The sequence below is a fragment of the Electrophorus electricus genome, chromosome 3 (assembly GCF_041902795.1).
Source record: "Electrophorus electricus isolate QZ-2024a chromosome 3, ASM4190279v1, whole genome shotgun sequence".
NCBI classification, from domain to species: Eukaryota; Metazoa; Chordata; class Actinopteri; order Gymnotiformes; family Gymnotidae; genus Electrophorus; species Electrophorus electricus.
Window position 1 is genome coordinate 38,741,000 of NC_137499.1, and position 15,564 is coordinate 38,756,563.

General features: G+C 40.5%; 3 protein-coding genes across 4 annotated transcripts; all 3 read left to right on the forward strand.

The window, feature by feature from the left end:
- The first annotated feature begins 111 nt into the window (after nucleotides 1-111).
- Nucleotides 112-3,006, forward strand: si:ch211-195b15.8 (uncharacterized). Its single transcript, XM_027014717.3, has 5 exons — nucleotides 112-385; nucleotides 609-728; nucleotides 850-1,009; nucleotides 1,243-1,366; nucleotides 1,496-3,006. The coding sequence occupies exons 2-5, from the start codon at nucleotides 636-638 to the stop codon at nucleotides 2,553-2,555; spliced, it is 1,437 nt and encodes a 478-aa protein (XP_026870518.2). The 5' UTR covers nucleotides 112-385; nucleotides 609-635; the 3' UTR covers nucleotides 2,556-3,006.
- A 1,313-nt stretch (nucleotides 3,007-4,319) lies between these two features.
- rras (RAS related) lies at nucleotides 4,320-10,102 on the forward strand. Its single transcript, XM_027014718.3, has 7 exons — nucleotides 4,320-4,798; nucleotides 5,174-5,275; nucleotides 5,622-5,709; nucleotides 6,121-6,223; nucleotides 6,986-7,094; nucleotides 7,301-7,419; nucleotides 7,788-10,102. The coding sequence occupies exons 2-7, from the start codon at nucleotides 5,189-5,191 to the stop codon at nucleotides 7,873-7,875; spliced, it is 594 nt and encodes a 197-aa protein (XP_026870519.1). The 5' UTR covers nucleotides 4,320-4,798; nucleotides 5,174-5,188; the 3' UTR covers nucleotides 7,876-10,102.
- Nucleotides 10,103-10,720: 618 nt separating this feature from the next.
- On the forward strand, nucleotides 10,721-14,743 carry prrg2 (proline rich Gla (G-carboxyglutamic acid) 2). 2 transcript variants are annotated; one of them, XM_027014746.3, is made up of 8 exons: nucleotides 10,721-11,416; nucleotides 12,380-12,469; nucleotides 12,652-12,815; nucleotides 12,988-13,030; nucleotides 13,367-13,496; nucleotides 13,649-13,792; nucleotides 13,925-14,000; nucleotides 14,249-14,743. In XM_027014746.3, the coding sequence occupies exons 2-7, from the start codon at nucleotides 12,385-12,387 to the stop codon at nucleotides 13,974-13,976; spliced, it is 618 nt and encodes a 205-aa protein (XP_026870547.1). In that variant the 5' UTR covers nucleotides 10,721-11,416; nucleotides 12,380-12,384; the 3' UTR covers nucleotides 13,977-14,000; nucleotides 14,249-14,743. The 2 variants fall into 2 exon arrangements, with proteins under 2 accessions (XP_026870547.1, XP_026870546.1); XM_027014745.3 differs by having other exon boundaries at nucleotides 10,735-11,602; nucleotides 14,249-14,741.
- The last annotated feature ends 821 nt before the right edge of the window (nucleotides 14,744-15,564 follow it).

The following is a 15,564-nucleotide window of genomic DNA, read 5'->3' on the forward strand; positions in this document are numbered from 1 at the left end:
GAGCGCTAACAAACGGCGTGCCCGAGCAGCCCTCGTGACAGAGCAGCCCTCGGCGCGGATTGGCTGAAAATGACATCACATACAAGTGTGCAATTTTAGCTTCTGGAATGGGGATTACCTCATCCTTTTCCTGCCTCGCGCAGGTATAGACGTACAACAACAAATCCAGGCACAAACAGAACAGAGAGGAGCGAGGGAAAACAGCTCCGGAGTGGAGCGAGTAAAGATCCGGAATCTACTACTAACCACAATATACTTCCACTTTTTGACTAGCTAATACGCTTTATTATTTTTGTTGCAACTGGATTACACTCTTGGACTTCTCGTGCTTCTTTTTTCTTGAACGAATTGAGCATTATCAACATTTCATTTAATTATTAATTTGGTGAGTGCCTTTTTAAATGTGTATTCATTAACTAAGCTTAGTGTTGATGCTAATAAGACAAATGGTTCGTTTTTGTTAGAATAAACTTAACACGTTACTCTGCAGTAATTTGATCGTGCATCCGGTTGTGCTCATGACTAAGAAATATTCTGGTAATTCATATGTCGATGTTTAATGCGTCACTGTCCGTTTTCCATTGACAAACGCATTGTTCTCTCTTTAGATCTGGCCCAAATACGTCCTTTAAAAGATGGTTTTGTACAGGGAAAGTCAATCGGAGCAACCACCGCTATCGCGTATCCTGCCACATCTCTACCTTGGTGCAGAGAGTGACGTTACGCAGGTAGCCTCCAGTTATCTTCTCCTGTTTCGTTTTGACGGGATATCCCCCGTTTATCGGTTAGTTTCTTTTGTTCAGAACATTGTCCTTACTCCCTTCTTCCCTTCCTTTTAATTTTATCCAGGACTGTCTGTCTACCCGTGGAATATCGTATGTGCTCAGCGTCAGCCGATGCTGTCCTCAGCCTTCGTTCGTGCTTCAGTCGCAGTACCTGCGAATCCCCATAGACGACTCTCTCCGGGACGACTTGTTACCCTGGATCCCCCAAGCACTGCGATTCATTGGTGAGGGACCGTGAATCCCACAGCTTGCATTAACTGACAATAGCATTGCTATTCATCTAAATTAGCAAGTAAACAAAAATGTTCAGACTGTGTCTGGATGCATATTGCTTTGAAATATTTAGTGGTTTGCATAAACAATTAGCGCCAAAATACTCTACACTGCCTCTGGTGTGGTGTATCTTTGCATTAGAGGTTGTTTTTGTGGACTCATGGAGCGAGTATTTGTTTTATAGATGGGGCCATGTCTCTCGGATGTTCTGTTATAGTCCACTGTGCAGCAGGAATCTCTCGTTCCCCAGCTCTTGTTGTTGCTTATGTAATGTACAGCTTGGGAATGGACCTGGAGCATGCTTACAGGTACATGTGTGCATATTTGTGTATGTATGCATTGTTTTGGTCATTGCATTGATTGCATGAAATGACATAATCCACTATAGAAATCACAGAAACTGAGATATTTACTATTAACATATTTTATTCCTTTAGGTTTGTGAAAGAGCGCAGACCTACAATATCACCTAACTTCAACTTTCTAGGTCAACTGCAGCTCTTCCAGAATACACTACCTTTAAAAAACAAACACACAGACCAACCCACACATCAGCCAGTCACATCCTCTGATGCATGTCTGCAGAATGCTGGCAAAACAACCAACAACAATTCCACTTTGGGGCTGTTTACCAACAACGATGTACAGGAAAGTTTTATAGACAGTAATTGGGCAGTTAACAGGTACACTAAGGAGGCCAAAGGGGATGTACACTGTGAGAACAAGAACATCAGAACGGAAGCTGCTCAGAGCCCAAACCCAAAGCCGGAGTTTACATTATCCCTCTCTGAAAAGCTCAGAGCTCTGACTCTCAGTGTGGAGCCTGTAGAGGTGCCGAGAGCAGCCAGTGTTGTGTCTCTCGCCCAGCAGGATGTACACACTCCCACTGCTTCGAAGCCTAGTCAGCTTCAGATTCCTTCCTTCTTAGAAAAGCGCAAAACTCTCACTCTGTCCCTCACGCCGATCTGTCCTAGTCCCAAAAATCACCAGAAGGGGGTAGTGTCGGTCAGCAGCGACTTCAGTCAAAGCGAGCTGAGCAGTATCCCTGCTGCTCACAGACGTCGTGATCCTTCAGCTGCAGGACTGAACAAAGCGCATAGGTCCAGCAGCCGAGAAGCTTTTACCAAATGTACCAACTCAAGATCACAGAAAAGAAGGAGTGAAAGAAAAAATAGCCCCTCTCTGAACAAGACAAAAGAGGAGCAGCCGAGACCAAAGGCAGCTTTGCCAAAAGAACAGAGAGACAGCACAACAGCACAGTCCCAGCGGAAGACTCAGAGCCGGTGCAATACTGCTTCTCACCAGCGGGCATCAGAGATGGAACTCGCTGGAAGTGCCGTGGAGGCAGTAGAGGGAATGACTGGAGATCAGAGCCCACTCTCACCCATTAACCTAACAATCAACAGACTCTTGGGCTGGGGAGAACGTATGTTGCTTGGGGTGCTTCTTGGTCCCCATATCAAAGTGGGACAGGCTGCCCTGCCATATAAATGCTGAAGAACAACTCAGAAGCATGTAAAACTTGTTCATGCATCATTGGACTGAAGCCAGTGAAAAGCATTCGGACTCTTGCTCCTGAAGTGAACAAGAAAGAACTTTAATGAAGAAGGAAAATAAAAAGGAAGTGTATTTGTGTCTAAATTTGCGACTTGACTGCATGTAGGACTTCTGTTTGAAATTATTTGTGTGACTGTACTGTGGTTGAATGCTTCACTATAAATCGCCTATTGGCAGTTGACAATGTACTGGATGTGTATAAATGACTCAAGATGACTGCAATCTCTCTGTTGTATTTAAATGCACAGCCCGCTATAAATCTATTTATTCAATTACATTAATTATTGGATTGTTGTTGTTATTTATAAATAGATATTTTGAGAGTGATTAGCTGTTTTGACGCTGGCTTGTACAGAGACAGTGTTCATTAAAGACAACATATTTAACTTTTTTTGTTTCTTCCACTGAATCTTTTTTCAGCTACACAATGTACAGACTTAAAATTTAGTTTACTTAACAAAATACATTTTATGTCTAATAAGCCGGTTATATTAGTCTTGTTTTTGCAGTTATATACATTAATATGCCAATTTTAAATCTTATAAGAATAGCAACAACATTAGGATGACCATATTTCAATAACTAAAAGCTCTCTAAAATATGAACTACTGAGTGAAAAAATATTGAGGAATATGTAGTATTTTAAACTACCCTCATATGTATTGTTATACATTAGTGTAAATAAAGATTTCAATTTACCGTATTCATAAAGTAATGTTTAGTATCCTACCATATGAGAATGACGTGGATTTAGAGAGACGTGCTCCAACAAAAACATTTTACTACGCCCTGTTACTCATCCCTGGGGATGGGAAGGGAGGTGTGTACCTTACTTTTAAGAACATTTTAAACCAGACCAGTTAACCAAGCCGTCTGCCGCGTTGCGCTACGATCCTAAATTAATCTGTTACGTTATTTTTGCCGCTAACATTTTCTACTCAGAAACGGCACAAAATTAAGTATTGCTGTAACGTATAACCTAGGGTCATAATCAAAACAGAAAATATGTAGCCTATATTTTTATTTACCAGCATTAATACAAACGTCTCGACTAGAGAGCTCATGAATTTTTTTATTCAAACTATCAATTATTTCTGTTTTCAAATGGAAAAGTATAACAGATCTCCTGATAACAGAAGCTGGTTTTGTTTTAATTACACCACGCGTTAAAAACGCAGTCACCTTTACCGCGTAATGAACATATTTTATTAAAGTAAAGAGAATCATCCATCCCGTTGTGACTGATGGGATTTTTTTTTTCATTTTGTCCCTATACACGCTGATTACTGTGGTGAGTCACGACCGGTATGAAATAGTAATCAATCGTCGCATAGTGGTTGCGACTTGTCGCCGCAACGTTTCTTTTGTAAAATTGGTTTTAGAACATAACATTCAAATGTAGTAATATCCTATATGTTGCCAAATTCGAAATACCCCCGCGGGCATGAAACGCTTGTGGTAGGCTGTAGCCTATAGCGTACATACGATGTTATTAGTAAAAAAAAAAATAAAAACCTCTAAATAACGTAGTTTTCATACGTTTTTGAAATCCAAGTGAAATTTATTGAAAACTTTACACCGAAAGAATTGTATTAACTATATCAACATGCTATCTTAATATTTTAGTCAACACAGACAGAACAGGTCCGTGGCCAAATATGGAAAGAACGACGTGTGTATAAGCTACTATGATGGCTACTCTTTTCCGGAAATGTACAACACAAGCCTGGTGCAACTTCGAAAGGCTCATCGATTCATTTAGTTGGGTTACAGATTTGATGTAGACTACACACGGTTTTAGTGGGGTTTCGTCCGATGAGTAAAGCTACAGGACACTCCCATTCTTCCCATAGGCTACGTCTGAAATACCGCTGTGGAAAAAGAAAAGTGTAGCTCTCGGCCATGAAAAAGACTGTCGGTGAACGTAGAGCGTCAAGAAGAAATCACTAAGAAAAAAAAACAGAAGGCGTTAAAAATCTCTGGAATTCGGCTGTTTCCAGTATAAAAAATGGGTTTGGCGTGCGTACGTCGGAATATCTGATGGGCAAAAGGATACAGGGTTTAAGCAGTTAAATTGTAACATTGTTGCGTGTTCGCAAACTAACTTTCAATTGTTTGACTTTGGAGTCGCAACCTTGGCACCAGCACCAGGTTCGTTTAACCAAGGCGGCTGCGGAAGGAAGGTAATCGACGATTTTCCACTGCTCGCCTCAGTTTGTAGGCCGTATTAACTTTCTTGCTTAATGTCGTTGATTTATACACAGTTTGAGCCGCTATCCGTAGAATAAAACGAAACAGGAAGAGTTTGTGATAGTTAAACTCATTTAAGATGTTAGCTTGTGATTTGAGTTTTAGAGATGCCGGGATCAGTGATCTAGAGAGCTACAGCTAATTCGAGATGTTTCATGTTTTAGACTCCTTTATTTTTTTTTAGCTTCTCTGGATTTTCCATCTATTTACTATCTGTTTACTTGGAAGGACGTTCAGTAACTATGCTTGTTTGGTTTCGGTAAACTTAAAGACTCGTTTTAAGAGTTTACATTTTTGGAACTTCGTAGCATATTGAGCAAGTCATGTCGTCAGAGGGGGAAAGATACAAACTGGTGGTCGTAGGCGGTGGTGGTGTGGGGAAGAGTGCCCTAACCATTCAGTTCATTCAGGTAAGCATATAGTTCGTAATACTACGAATAGTTCTGCAAATAAACATCTTGCGTATGAAATGGCAAAATACTCTTCGTCACACGAAGCTTACAATCTGCTTTAATGTATAACTTGGCATACAATGTACTACTACCAGTTACGTTATGCTGTTGTTTTAGATTCGAGTTGTGTAACATGCGTAGTTTCAGATTCGAGTTATTCAGTGTACGGTTTCGAAGTGTTTCATGACTCCACGCAGCTTGTGTGTTTTCTTAACATGCCCTCTCATGTCTAGGCCCAAGAGATTCTTTGTCTGTTGCCCAGCATACTAAAAGCAGTAATATCTGTCTCTTCTCCCTGTCACAGTCATACTTTGTATCTGACTATGACCCAACCATTGAGGACTCTTACACCAAAATCTGCACTGTGGATGGGAAAGAAACACGATTAGACAGTATGTCGCTGTTCATGTTCTTGGAGTCCCATCCTACTTTGTAAAGAAGTGTGTGTGTGTGTGGGTGTGTGTGTGTTGGGGGGGAGGGGGGGGGGGGTCATCATGGACTGAAGGGTCTCATAAATGGGACATTTTTTGAAACAGAATGACACAGGAGTGAATCATGATTGTTTTCACTATTCCCGGCCCAGTTTGTTTTGATTTGCTGCATCAGTATGTCAGCATGATACCTTCAAGCCATGTAGCTGGATGTAGGTGTGTACATGGGTGAAAGAAATGTGGTTTGCTGTGTGTCTGATCATGCCTTACCTTAATGTCTGGGTTAAACTTTGATTTAGTCCATTTCTGCACATTTGGTCTGCTTTAATTTTGTGCTTTCTATGTAAAATTGTGTGTGTGTGGTTTCTTTAGTTTTGGATACAGCAGGTCAAGAAGAGTTTGGAGCTATGAGAGAACAGTATATGCGTTCAGGAGAGGGATTCTTGCTGGTCTTTGCTCTGAATGATGGCGGAAGGTAGGTTTGTGTGCCTTTTTTTATGGAAGGATGAGGAACAGAGAGCCCCTCATCTTTCTGTTTGAATGAGTGAAAGAGAACAGAGACTGTGTAGGTGTGAAAAGTTTTTTTTTTTAATTGTTCTTTATGAGAGCAAGCCTGTGTGTGTATGTGTGTGTGCACTTGCTCCTGTATGAGTGAGGCCAGTGATGAGTGCTTGTGGTTAGGTGCTGGAGTGGTTAAGTGGGTTGGTTTTAGCCTACGTCATGGGACTGTCAGAAATCTTATGGTAATGCCAGCAGGTCCATTTCAAACTGAACTAAGTTTGTCTAAATCTTTTGATAAAGCACCTAGAGTCATATGATCTGCATGAAAGACTCAGGTTCTTCCTAGAATAAGTTTGTTTGTAAAATCCTACAGCACACCGGCCTAATCTTCTCCCAAGAGTACTTACTGGTGTACCCAACAATTGGATTAGTGTGCCAAACCTTAAGGTTATGATAACTAAGAGTGTCTACAATGTTCTCCCTAATTGACACTGGTTAACTTGACTGTTCATTTCTTTTTCTGAACATACTCACCCCAACCACCAGCATTAGAATTAGACTTCTAGTTTTAGAATGTAGGGTCATGGTTCTGTGGACTAAAAGGTTATGTGAAGTGGTCTGAAATCTCCTTTGGGCTTCATTGGTTCCAACTTTAATTGTGGATGTGTAGTTGAGAGACTGGGGGAATCGCTTGTGAACTATCCAGAAGCTGCAATGTGTTTATCATTCCTTTCAGTTACAATGAAATCCAGAAGTTTCACACACAGATTCTGCGGGTAAAGGACAGAGACGACTTCCCCATGGTGCTCGTTGGTAACAAATCTGATCTGGACCAACACAGAGTGGTAACGTCTCTAATACTATCAACAGGTCATGTTTTAAATAATAAACAGATCATGTTATGGCGTTATAGATCGTTAGTTTGATGGAAATGCACTGAAACTTTGCTGAGCCTAATCTTTGCCTGTCAATTCAGTCATCATGCGTTGCCCTAAGGCCAATGAATTTTGTTCTAATGCCTGTGTATCTTCTTTTTTTTTTTTTTCCCTAGGTTTCCAAAGAAGAGGCCATGGCATTCGCTAGAGAGAACCGGATCCACTATATGGAGTCATCAGCAAAGAACCGCCACAATGTGGATGAAGCTTTTCTGGAAGTGGTGCGAGCAATAAGGTATGACTCGAGACGGAGAGATTCATTAATCCAAGGGGTCCAAGGGCTGTCAGACAAAATACCATAAAATTAACTTAGGCAGAGGTTTTATGACTTGGTCATCTGGAATCTCCAGCAAGAACAGGTGTTTTGTGTTTTTCCAGCTCCTCGTGAACATCAGCCAGATGATCAGTTTTCATTAATTGGCCAATGTGTGATAGGCGCTGGAACAGTAAATTTGAAGACCTCTGAACTAAGGAATCTGTTTCTTTTTCTCCATCCTGCATTCTCTCTCTCTCTCTCTGTCTCTGTCTCTGTCTCTGTCTGTCTCTCTCTCTGTCTCTCTCTCTCTCTCACACACACACACACACACACACACACACACACAGAAAGTTTCAGGAAACGGAGAGTCCCCCGCAGCTCGCAAATCATGCTAGGAAGCAGAAGAGTGGTGGCTGTCCCTGCACTATTCTCTGACTGCTTCTTCATACTGTCGCCAAGGAGACTGAAGCCCCCACACTCATGTTTGTCTGTGTGTGTGTGTGAGAGAGGGGGGGGGGGACTGATTCAGTGGTGAGTTATTCAGTGTCTAAGAATGCTTATTGTGGCATTATATGTGCCGAATGTAAGTGCACAAAAGTGTGTGCATGCATGAATGCTTTGTCATAGTAGAGGGTGCATACATGGTAATGAGAAGTGATTCTCTTGAAGAGGTTGCAGTAGTGTTTTACAGTTTATTTTTCATCTGCACTTTCTAGAATATTTCTCTCTTCTGTATTGGTAACAGTTTGGTTATTTTTCAGTTAACATTAAAAAAAAAAAAAAAAAAGATCGAGACAGTTTATGGTCCTGTCCAGAATAATCACAACTAGACAGCGGAGCGTGACAAAACAGTATGTTTCTTGTGTATATACACAGTCGCTGGCTACTTGGATGCAGGTATTTTGTGCAAATCATAATAGAAGTCAAGAATTAAAGGATTTTCCCTTAACACATCACTTATTTTTAAACTTACACAAATATACATCCAAAATGGCTCTCTCTCTCCTTAACTAGTACTGGGTTATGGGAATAAGATAATCCCCTTTAAGGTGTGAGCTGGTGATGGAGACCTGAGTTTGCTAACACTTATCAGAGTAGTTCCCACTCTCTAGTCCAGGAGTGAATATGCAAGTTACAACCCACTGGAGTCATGCCATATTGAGTCATTATTTCTTAGCCCTTTATCTACAGTGCTGGCCTTCAAGAATTGGCTTTTAATTCACATTTAAATCAAGCCAGAGCTCTGGTCCCTAGTCATTCCCTTCCCCTGTATGTCTTGGGGAGCAACCTGAGACCCTGACTATCAGCTTTCTCTGAATAATGCTGCTGTACTAGGACAAGCTACTCTGCCTCCCATACTGTGTTCGATACAGAAAACCTGTCCTCAGGTCCGCTCATGCTCCTGCGTGCTGTTTAATAGAGCATTGCCAAGCATTGCCCTTGGCGATGCAGACGGTCTCCCTATATGCCTGAACCAAGCGCTCAAGGACAGTGGAATACCCGGTGCAGTTAACAGAACCGAGACAGTATGCATCGTGGTCTGGACTGAGAGTTGTGAGGCTTGGACTTGGAAATTATGCATTTAGACTTTGCAGCCCATGGTCTGAACGTGCTGCTTTACTGTAAGCAACATTTCCTCCCGTCAATCCATATTTGGCCTGAGCAGAGCCTCCAGGTGAAGTGTTTACATCTTTCCCTCAGCCCTGGAGAAATCAGTGTGGATTTATGTAAGCATTTTATACTTTTATAGGCTCATGATGTAGTGTTACGGGAGGGCAAGAGCTAGCTCATATATATTTTTTATATATATATATATATATATATATATATATATATATATATATATATATATATATAAAAGTTTGTTTTTTTTAAGAGATGATAGAATTGTTGGACAGAGGACTCTACTAAAATGATACTTATCACTATTCATATAAGCCAAAGAACAGTGTAGGTGTTTGCACACCTTTTTCATATATAGTGATGCCAAAGTAGTTTGACACTAAAGTGCAAGTACATTTTTGTACTAGTATCCTGGGGGTAGGTTTTTGGAGTTGTCTGTGTGTGTGCATGCGTTCATTTGTTCACGCACGTGTGTGTGTGTGTGTGTGTTTGGGGGAGTTTTTATGTGGCTGTGTCAAGGTACTTGGTGCATTTGCAGAATGTTGTCTGTAAAATCTTTTGCTGTTTTTATATATATAATATACACACACACTTTGTCTACTAGATTTACTTGATAAGTATACAGTGATTTGTAAGCAACAACCAAAGGCAATTTAATTAACATGAGCAGAGAACTGTTCAATTTACATTTTGCAGATATAATCCCGACTAGGATTTTGGTAGTTCTTTGTTTATACACAAGAGGGCGCAGCTCCCGTACTTCAGGTCTGAGGCATGTCGCGAGACCTAACTCAAGACTAAGCAAGCATTGTGTTCAGTCTGAAGCCCAAGAATGTGTTAAAAGTCGCATATTTTAATGTGATACGATCTGGTATTGTTTAAACGGATTTTCCGTTGTTAATTACCATAATTTTTGGCATTTTAAATCAAACTCAATTGCTCTAAATGGATATCAGTATACCCTGCTGCACCATTTAGGCTTCGATTGCAGAAAATTAATCTGAAACGTTTTGTACACAATTAAAATATTTGCTTATCAGTCCTGATTCAGGTTCTTCTCTATACATTGCAATTGTATTATTTTTATTATTTTTTGTGTGTGATGTAGCTATTAAAACGTACTTAATTATTACATATTTACATTAAGTTAAATGTATTGGTGTTATTGGTGGTAATATCTTAACGTCGGATAGGCTATAGCCTTTGATAAATCGTGATATACGTCCTTTATGTCAAAAATAAATAATTAAATGAAACTACATATTTTCTTTGTTTTGGCTTCAGGAAAGAAGACGATAAGTCACTTGTAGTTGTGCAGCTGTGTAATTGTACTTTTTTATCCCTTGTGCTACACTATCCCTAGTTTTGTTTTAGGGTTTACGTAGGAATCCTGCCATGTTCGTGTTTATGCAGCCCATAACCGGGCAGTGACGGCAGTAGCCTATGATTGTTCCACCTTGCAATACACATCGACCAATAATCCTTGGCCTTGTTTCCTCTAATTTTACATTAAATTCCTATTGGCCAACAAACCTTGTCTCTAGCCAATACAAACAGAGCACCTGGAGGAGCGTCCAATTGCAAATGTACCATAGAACTAAGGCTCCCTTTAGCCTAGTGACAGATGTTAAAAAGTGAGGTAAGGGAGGGTGTGTGATTAAATATATTGGAGTTGGTATTTTTAAAAAAAGCTACGCACAGCTAAATCCATAAGGGCTTTACCTAGGAGTAGCAAGAGAGCTACGAGTATCCTGCATTCAGCACAAAACGGATGTTACAACACAATGCATAGGACTGACATATTGGGCTACACGTTCATCTGGTTAGGTTTTCTAAACATATGGAGCCATAAGCCTTCACTGGCTTCAAATATTCTCAATGTGAAGGCTGTGCGTTACCAGAATCTCATATCCAAGGACTTCACATCTATTCCTAGCAGTTTATGCGGAACCCAGGGTTGTTTGAGCTTGTAAAGTCTAGAAAACCGTTCCACTGTTAGACCTCCTTGAACGACATACATTTCAATATTATCCTTTAACATTTTGGGGGGCTTACGGGTGTTTACATTTACCGGTATATACAGTCACCGAAGTAACCGCGACATTTTCCCTACCTAAGAGAATTTAAGTGTAAAAGCTACGTTTACGGTATATTGTTATTAAATATTAAAGCGTTGCCTTTTAAGACGAAGCGTGCCGGAATATTTGTCCATTCCGTTCATATCACGACCCTGTTTTGATGTTAACGAAATGCCGTAAAACACCCCACCCACTCTTGTGAGGTATGTTGCCAAACAGGTAAGTAGCTCTGCGCCAGGAGCTGTTTTTTACGTTGCTAATCAGCTAAGCTACAGGTGAATGGGCTACATTATTATTTTATTTGCTACCTTTTTTATAGGTCATGAGTTCTGTGTTAGGTCATCTCGTCTAGTTGATTAGTGAGTACAATAATTGCCACACGACAGAGAAAGGAGGTTTATCAGCTCGTTTATTTTAAGATTAACAAAGTTTCCTGGTTTGGATTGCACTTTAACACCCAGGTAAGAGAGCTTTTGTGCAGTTATTAATATTTAGTCTGTTTATTTTGCCTAGATGAGACGTACCTTAATCTATCGGTCTAACTTCTCCAAATGTTTTATCAGCTTGTTCTATAACAACTCATTTATTATACGTATTTTCATCAAAAACTGTTCTTCCAGTATGCAAATGCGATTTATTTATTTATTTATATTGGATTTCACAATATGCAGTTCCACTGAATAGGCAATATCCAACGCTATAACAATAAAGGCCAACAAACGGTTAGAACGAATTTCAGTTTTTCTAATAGATTTCGGAACTTACTGATAGTCAAGTTTCTCCTCCTGGTTTTAACAACCGATAGAGGGCGTCATTGCAACAAACCTTTGATTGAGTAAGACGCTTCATTGCAATTAAGAACATTTTAAGAAGTTTTAATTATCTGTTTTCTGAATGGTAATTTCGCACCTGTTTACGTTTTAGACTACTACCTTTAGATACACGAAAAAAATTATGTCGCAGTGGTGCACAGTTCATTTCCTCGATCATGCCGTTTTTAACAAAGCCTCTCAGGTCAGATATCACCTCCCCCTGTTTGCAAATGATGCTTGGAAACGAATAATAGATAAGTAGATAATGGGTCTTGGAAAAATACTTGTCCATTAACCTAGCTTGTTTAATCTCTTTTGTCATTTTTAACAGTCATTTAAGGCTTCACCTTTATGTTATGTACCTATTGAATGTTCTCCACAGATTTTTGCAGCGAATGTGTAGAAACTTTGACTTGTGTTGGACAGGTAACATGCTGGCATTTACAGAAATATGCCTTGGTGTACTCTCCCTTTTGCATCTGGGATTGGCGAGATGCATCCATCACAGTACTAATGGTAATCCCAAAATATATACTCTCATGCATTTAGTAACATAGTTAAATGACCCAAGGTCTGATCAAAGAGGTATTTTTTTCCATTGCCAATGCCCTGTGAAGAAATATTTTGCTGCTGTCTTGTGTTCATGGATAGACATTTATGTGGTGTCACACTGAATTGTGCCTTCGGTTTGTTTCCAGTGCTCATCAACAAGAGGTCGGCGGATGTGTTCCTCTCCCGATCCCTGCTGTTCAACAAGTGGGACTTTGAGCTGGTGGTGCCTGGAAATCTGGAGCGAGAGTGCTACGAGGAGGTCTGCTCATATGAAGAGGCCAGAGAAGTGTTTGAGGATGACAAGAAGACGGTGAGAGAGGAGGGAGTGTGTGTGTATCGTGCACAACTAGCCTCTTCAAATAAAAGGTTAAAACAATTCCATGATATGTAGACAGGACAATATGGTATAATACTTCCTTAAGCACATAGAAACAAATAAGAATTTTTGGATCTCAAAGACTCACTTTTTTGTTTTTCTGTAGGAAGAATTTTGGAAGAACTATGTCAAAGCTCACAACAGTCATGGTAAGGCAGCTAGGCTGTACTATTTTTTTCTTTTTTAAAATTGAATCCCAGGCCAGTGTTTGATGGTTCAGGTCGTGGGGGGTTTAGAGTAGGGAAAACGCATCTCCAGGTGAGGATGAGGTAGCCTGATTTAGGATCAGAAACAGGGAACACTGCCCTCAATGACCCTCAGCTCATCAGTATGTACGGACTGTAGTCATTCTCTGTGATCCAAGTTTGCTGTTGTATCCTTAAAATATTGCAAGTGCAATGCTGTACAGGACTTCAGTTTCAGTAATTCAATAAATTGTTAAAATGTACTAGTTAACGAATTATGATGAATTTGTGTTTGATCAGAGTCTACTCCTTTGGATGTGCCTGCTTTGGTGTCCGGGATCTTGGCAGCTGTAATCCTTACTGTTATTGCCATTGTGCTTGTCTGCTACTTTTACAAAAACAGGGGTAAATCCTCTCAGCAAAGAGGCAGGTAAGTGTGTGTGTGTGGGGGGGGGGGGGGGTGCATGCATGTGTGCGTGTATGAGAGAGAGCGAGAGAGAGAGAGAGAGAGCGAGAGAGAGAGATGTTTCCAGTTCACATATGCATGTCATTGTCACCTTCCTCTCCCACCCTCCACCACAGTGTGCCAGTGCAAATGGCTGTAGATGGGCACCCTACACAGGAGTCAGTGCCTCTGACTAACATCACCGCGCCGGGTCTGCCCTCGTACAACGAGGCCCTGACCCACAGTGGGCAGCATGATGCGCCTCCACCTCCCTACTCAGGGTAACACACCTTCATTCTTTATTTGTGTGTGCGCACATGCTTTTTCAATATGAAAGGAACAACAAAACAATAAAAAAGTGTTGAGCAACGTTATGCTTGCTTTTTGTCATTTTTGCTATCTTTATTTTTTAGAGGGACTCCAATGACCCCTTCTGCCCCTCCTGGACAACAGGAAGAAGAATGAGATTGGGAAAGATCTGCTGCAGAAGTATGCTAGTTTGAAATGGGTCTGGATTGAGGGCGGGTATTCTATAAAACAGGCTTTTTATTTAGCTTGTTTATATGTATACAAGCCTTTGTTGACATGCAAAGAAGAGCAGTCAGTAGAAACTGCATTGCAAAAACTATATATTTTTTCTATTCATATCAGAACAACACTGTTTGTAAAGTCTTTAGGACTGGTGTGTAAGTGTACAAAATGAAGGATTATTAATATCTCTTTTGCCTTTTTTGTAGAGGGACCACAATGACTTCATTTGCACCTCCAACAGGAAGATTGACTTAGAAAATGCAGATATGCCACCTTAACCTAGTTAAAATGACACGGGTGGAGGTGGATGTTAGGAGTAATATGTGCTTTTAGATTTTTATTTTATGTTATTTGTGTGTGTGTGTGTGTGTGTGTGTGTGTGTGTGTGTGTGCGTGCACGTGCGTGCATTTGTAGCCTGTAGTGATTACATGTATACCAGCGTTTAAAGACATGTAAAGGGAAGAGTAATAACTGCATTTCAGTCCAAAAAAAATGGGGTTTTTTTTACATTTTTCTGTCAGCACAGCTTTGAAGTTTTCTATATTTAATATTTGATTTGTATTTAATTTTAGCTCAACTGATCACTTTTATTATCCCCTACAGAAGACAAATATCCCCAAACAACTGTGTGAATACTGTTAATTTTTAAATAAATGTTTTTCCAGTCTTTCGAGTTCACTAAAGTCCTAAACAAGTAAACTATTTCGTTATAGGCCTATATGAAATATCCTTGTTTCTAAACTGTTTGAATTCGCCTAACGCGCAGCGTTATTTGCAATGATTTATACACACTATTATCAGTATAGTATTCCCTATTAGTTCGGTAGTCACGGCGAGCAGACTGCCATCAGGCGCTCTCCGCTACACTGAAGTGGCTAACATCCTTCCATTCTCAGTCGTGCCTCGCTGCTGTAACAAGGCGGCAGTAAGCACGAGGGGTACAGACAGACTGCGTATGTGTGCAAGCGAGAGAGGGGGAGTGTGTGAACCAGTGAGCTAGTCAGTCAGCTTGCTTCTCCAAGCCAGCCATACCGCTCTCAAAAATGGCGTCTTCGTAGCGAAATAACATAAAATAGCTATTTTTAAACCTAACATTTGTCTTGTTCCAGTTCTAACTGATATAAGTTACGAGCGAAATATGGCATGCGGGTCAACGTGTGAACCGCTCACAGGAAATGAAAATTGGCAATAAGACAACTAATTTGTTTTTTGATAAATCTGCTGTAAAGGGAATGTGGCTATAAAGATGTTTGGAAGCAAAATCCTCAGCATTCAGTCCCTGCCATTTACAGAACCCTATTGGTATCTCACTAAATTATTCGTGGTTGCAATAAGTCAGAAAACGGAGAGGGAGGGGGGGGGAAGAAAAGAGGTCAGAATCAGCCCGTGCCGCGTGCCTCACGAGCGTAATAAGCATGGCAATCAGAATAGGCTGGGGTATGCTTCAGCGTCAGCCTCGCGCTGTCTCTGTCGAAGAGGACAATAGACGCTGAAATATATAGAGGGGAGGGAAGAAACCGG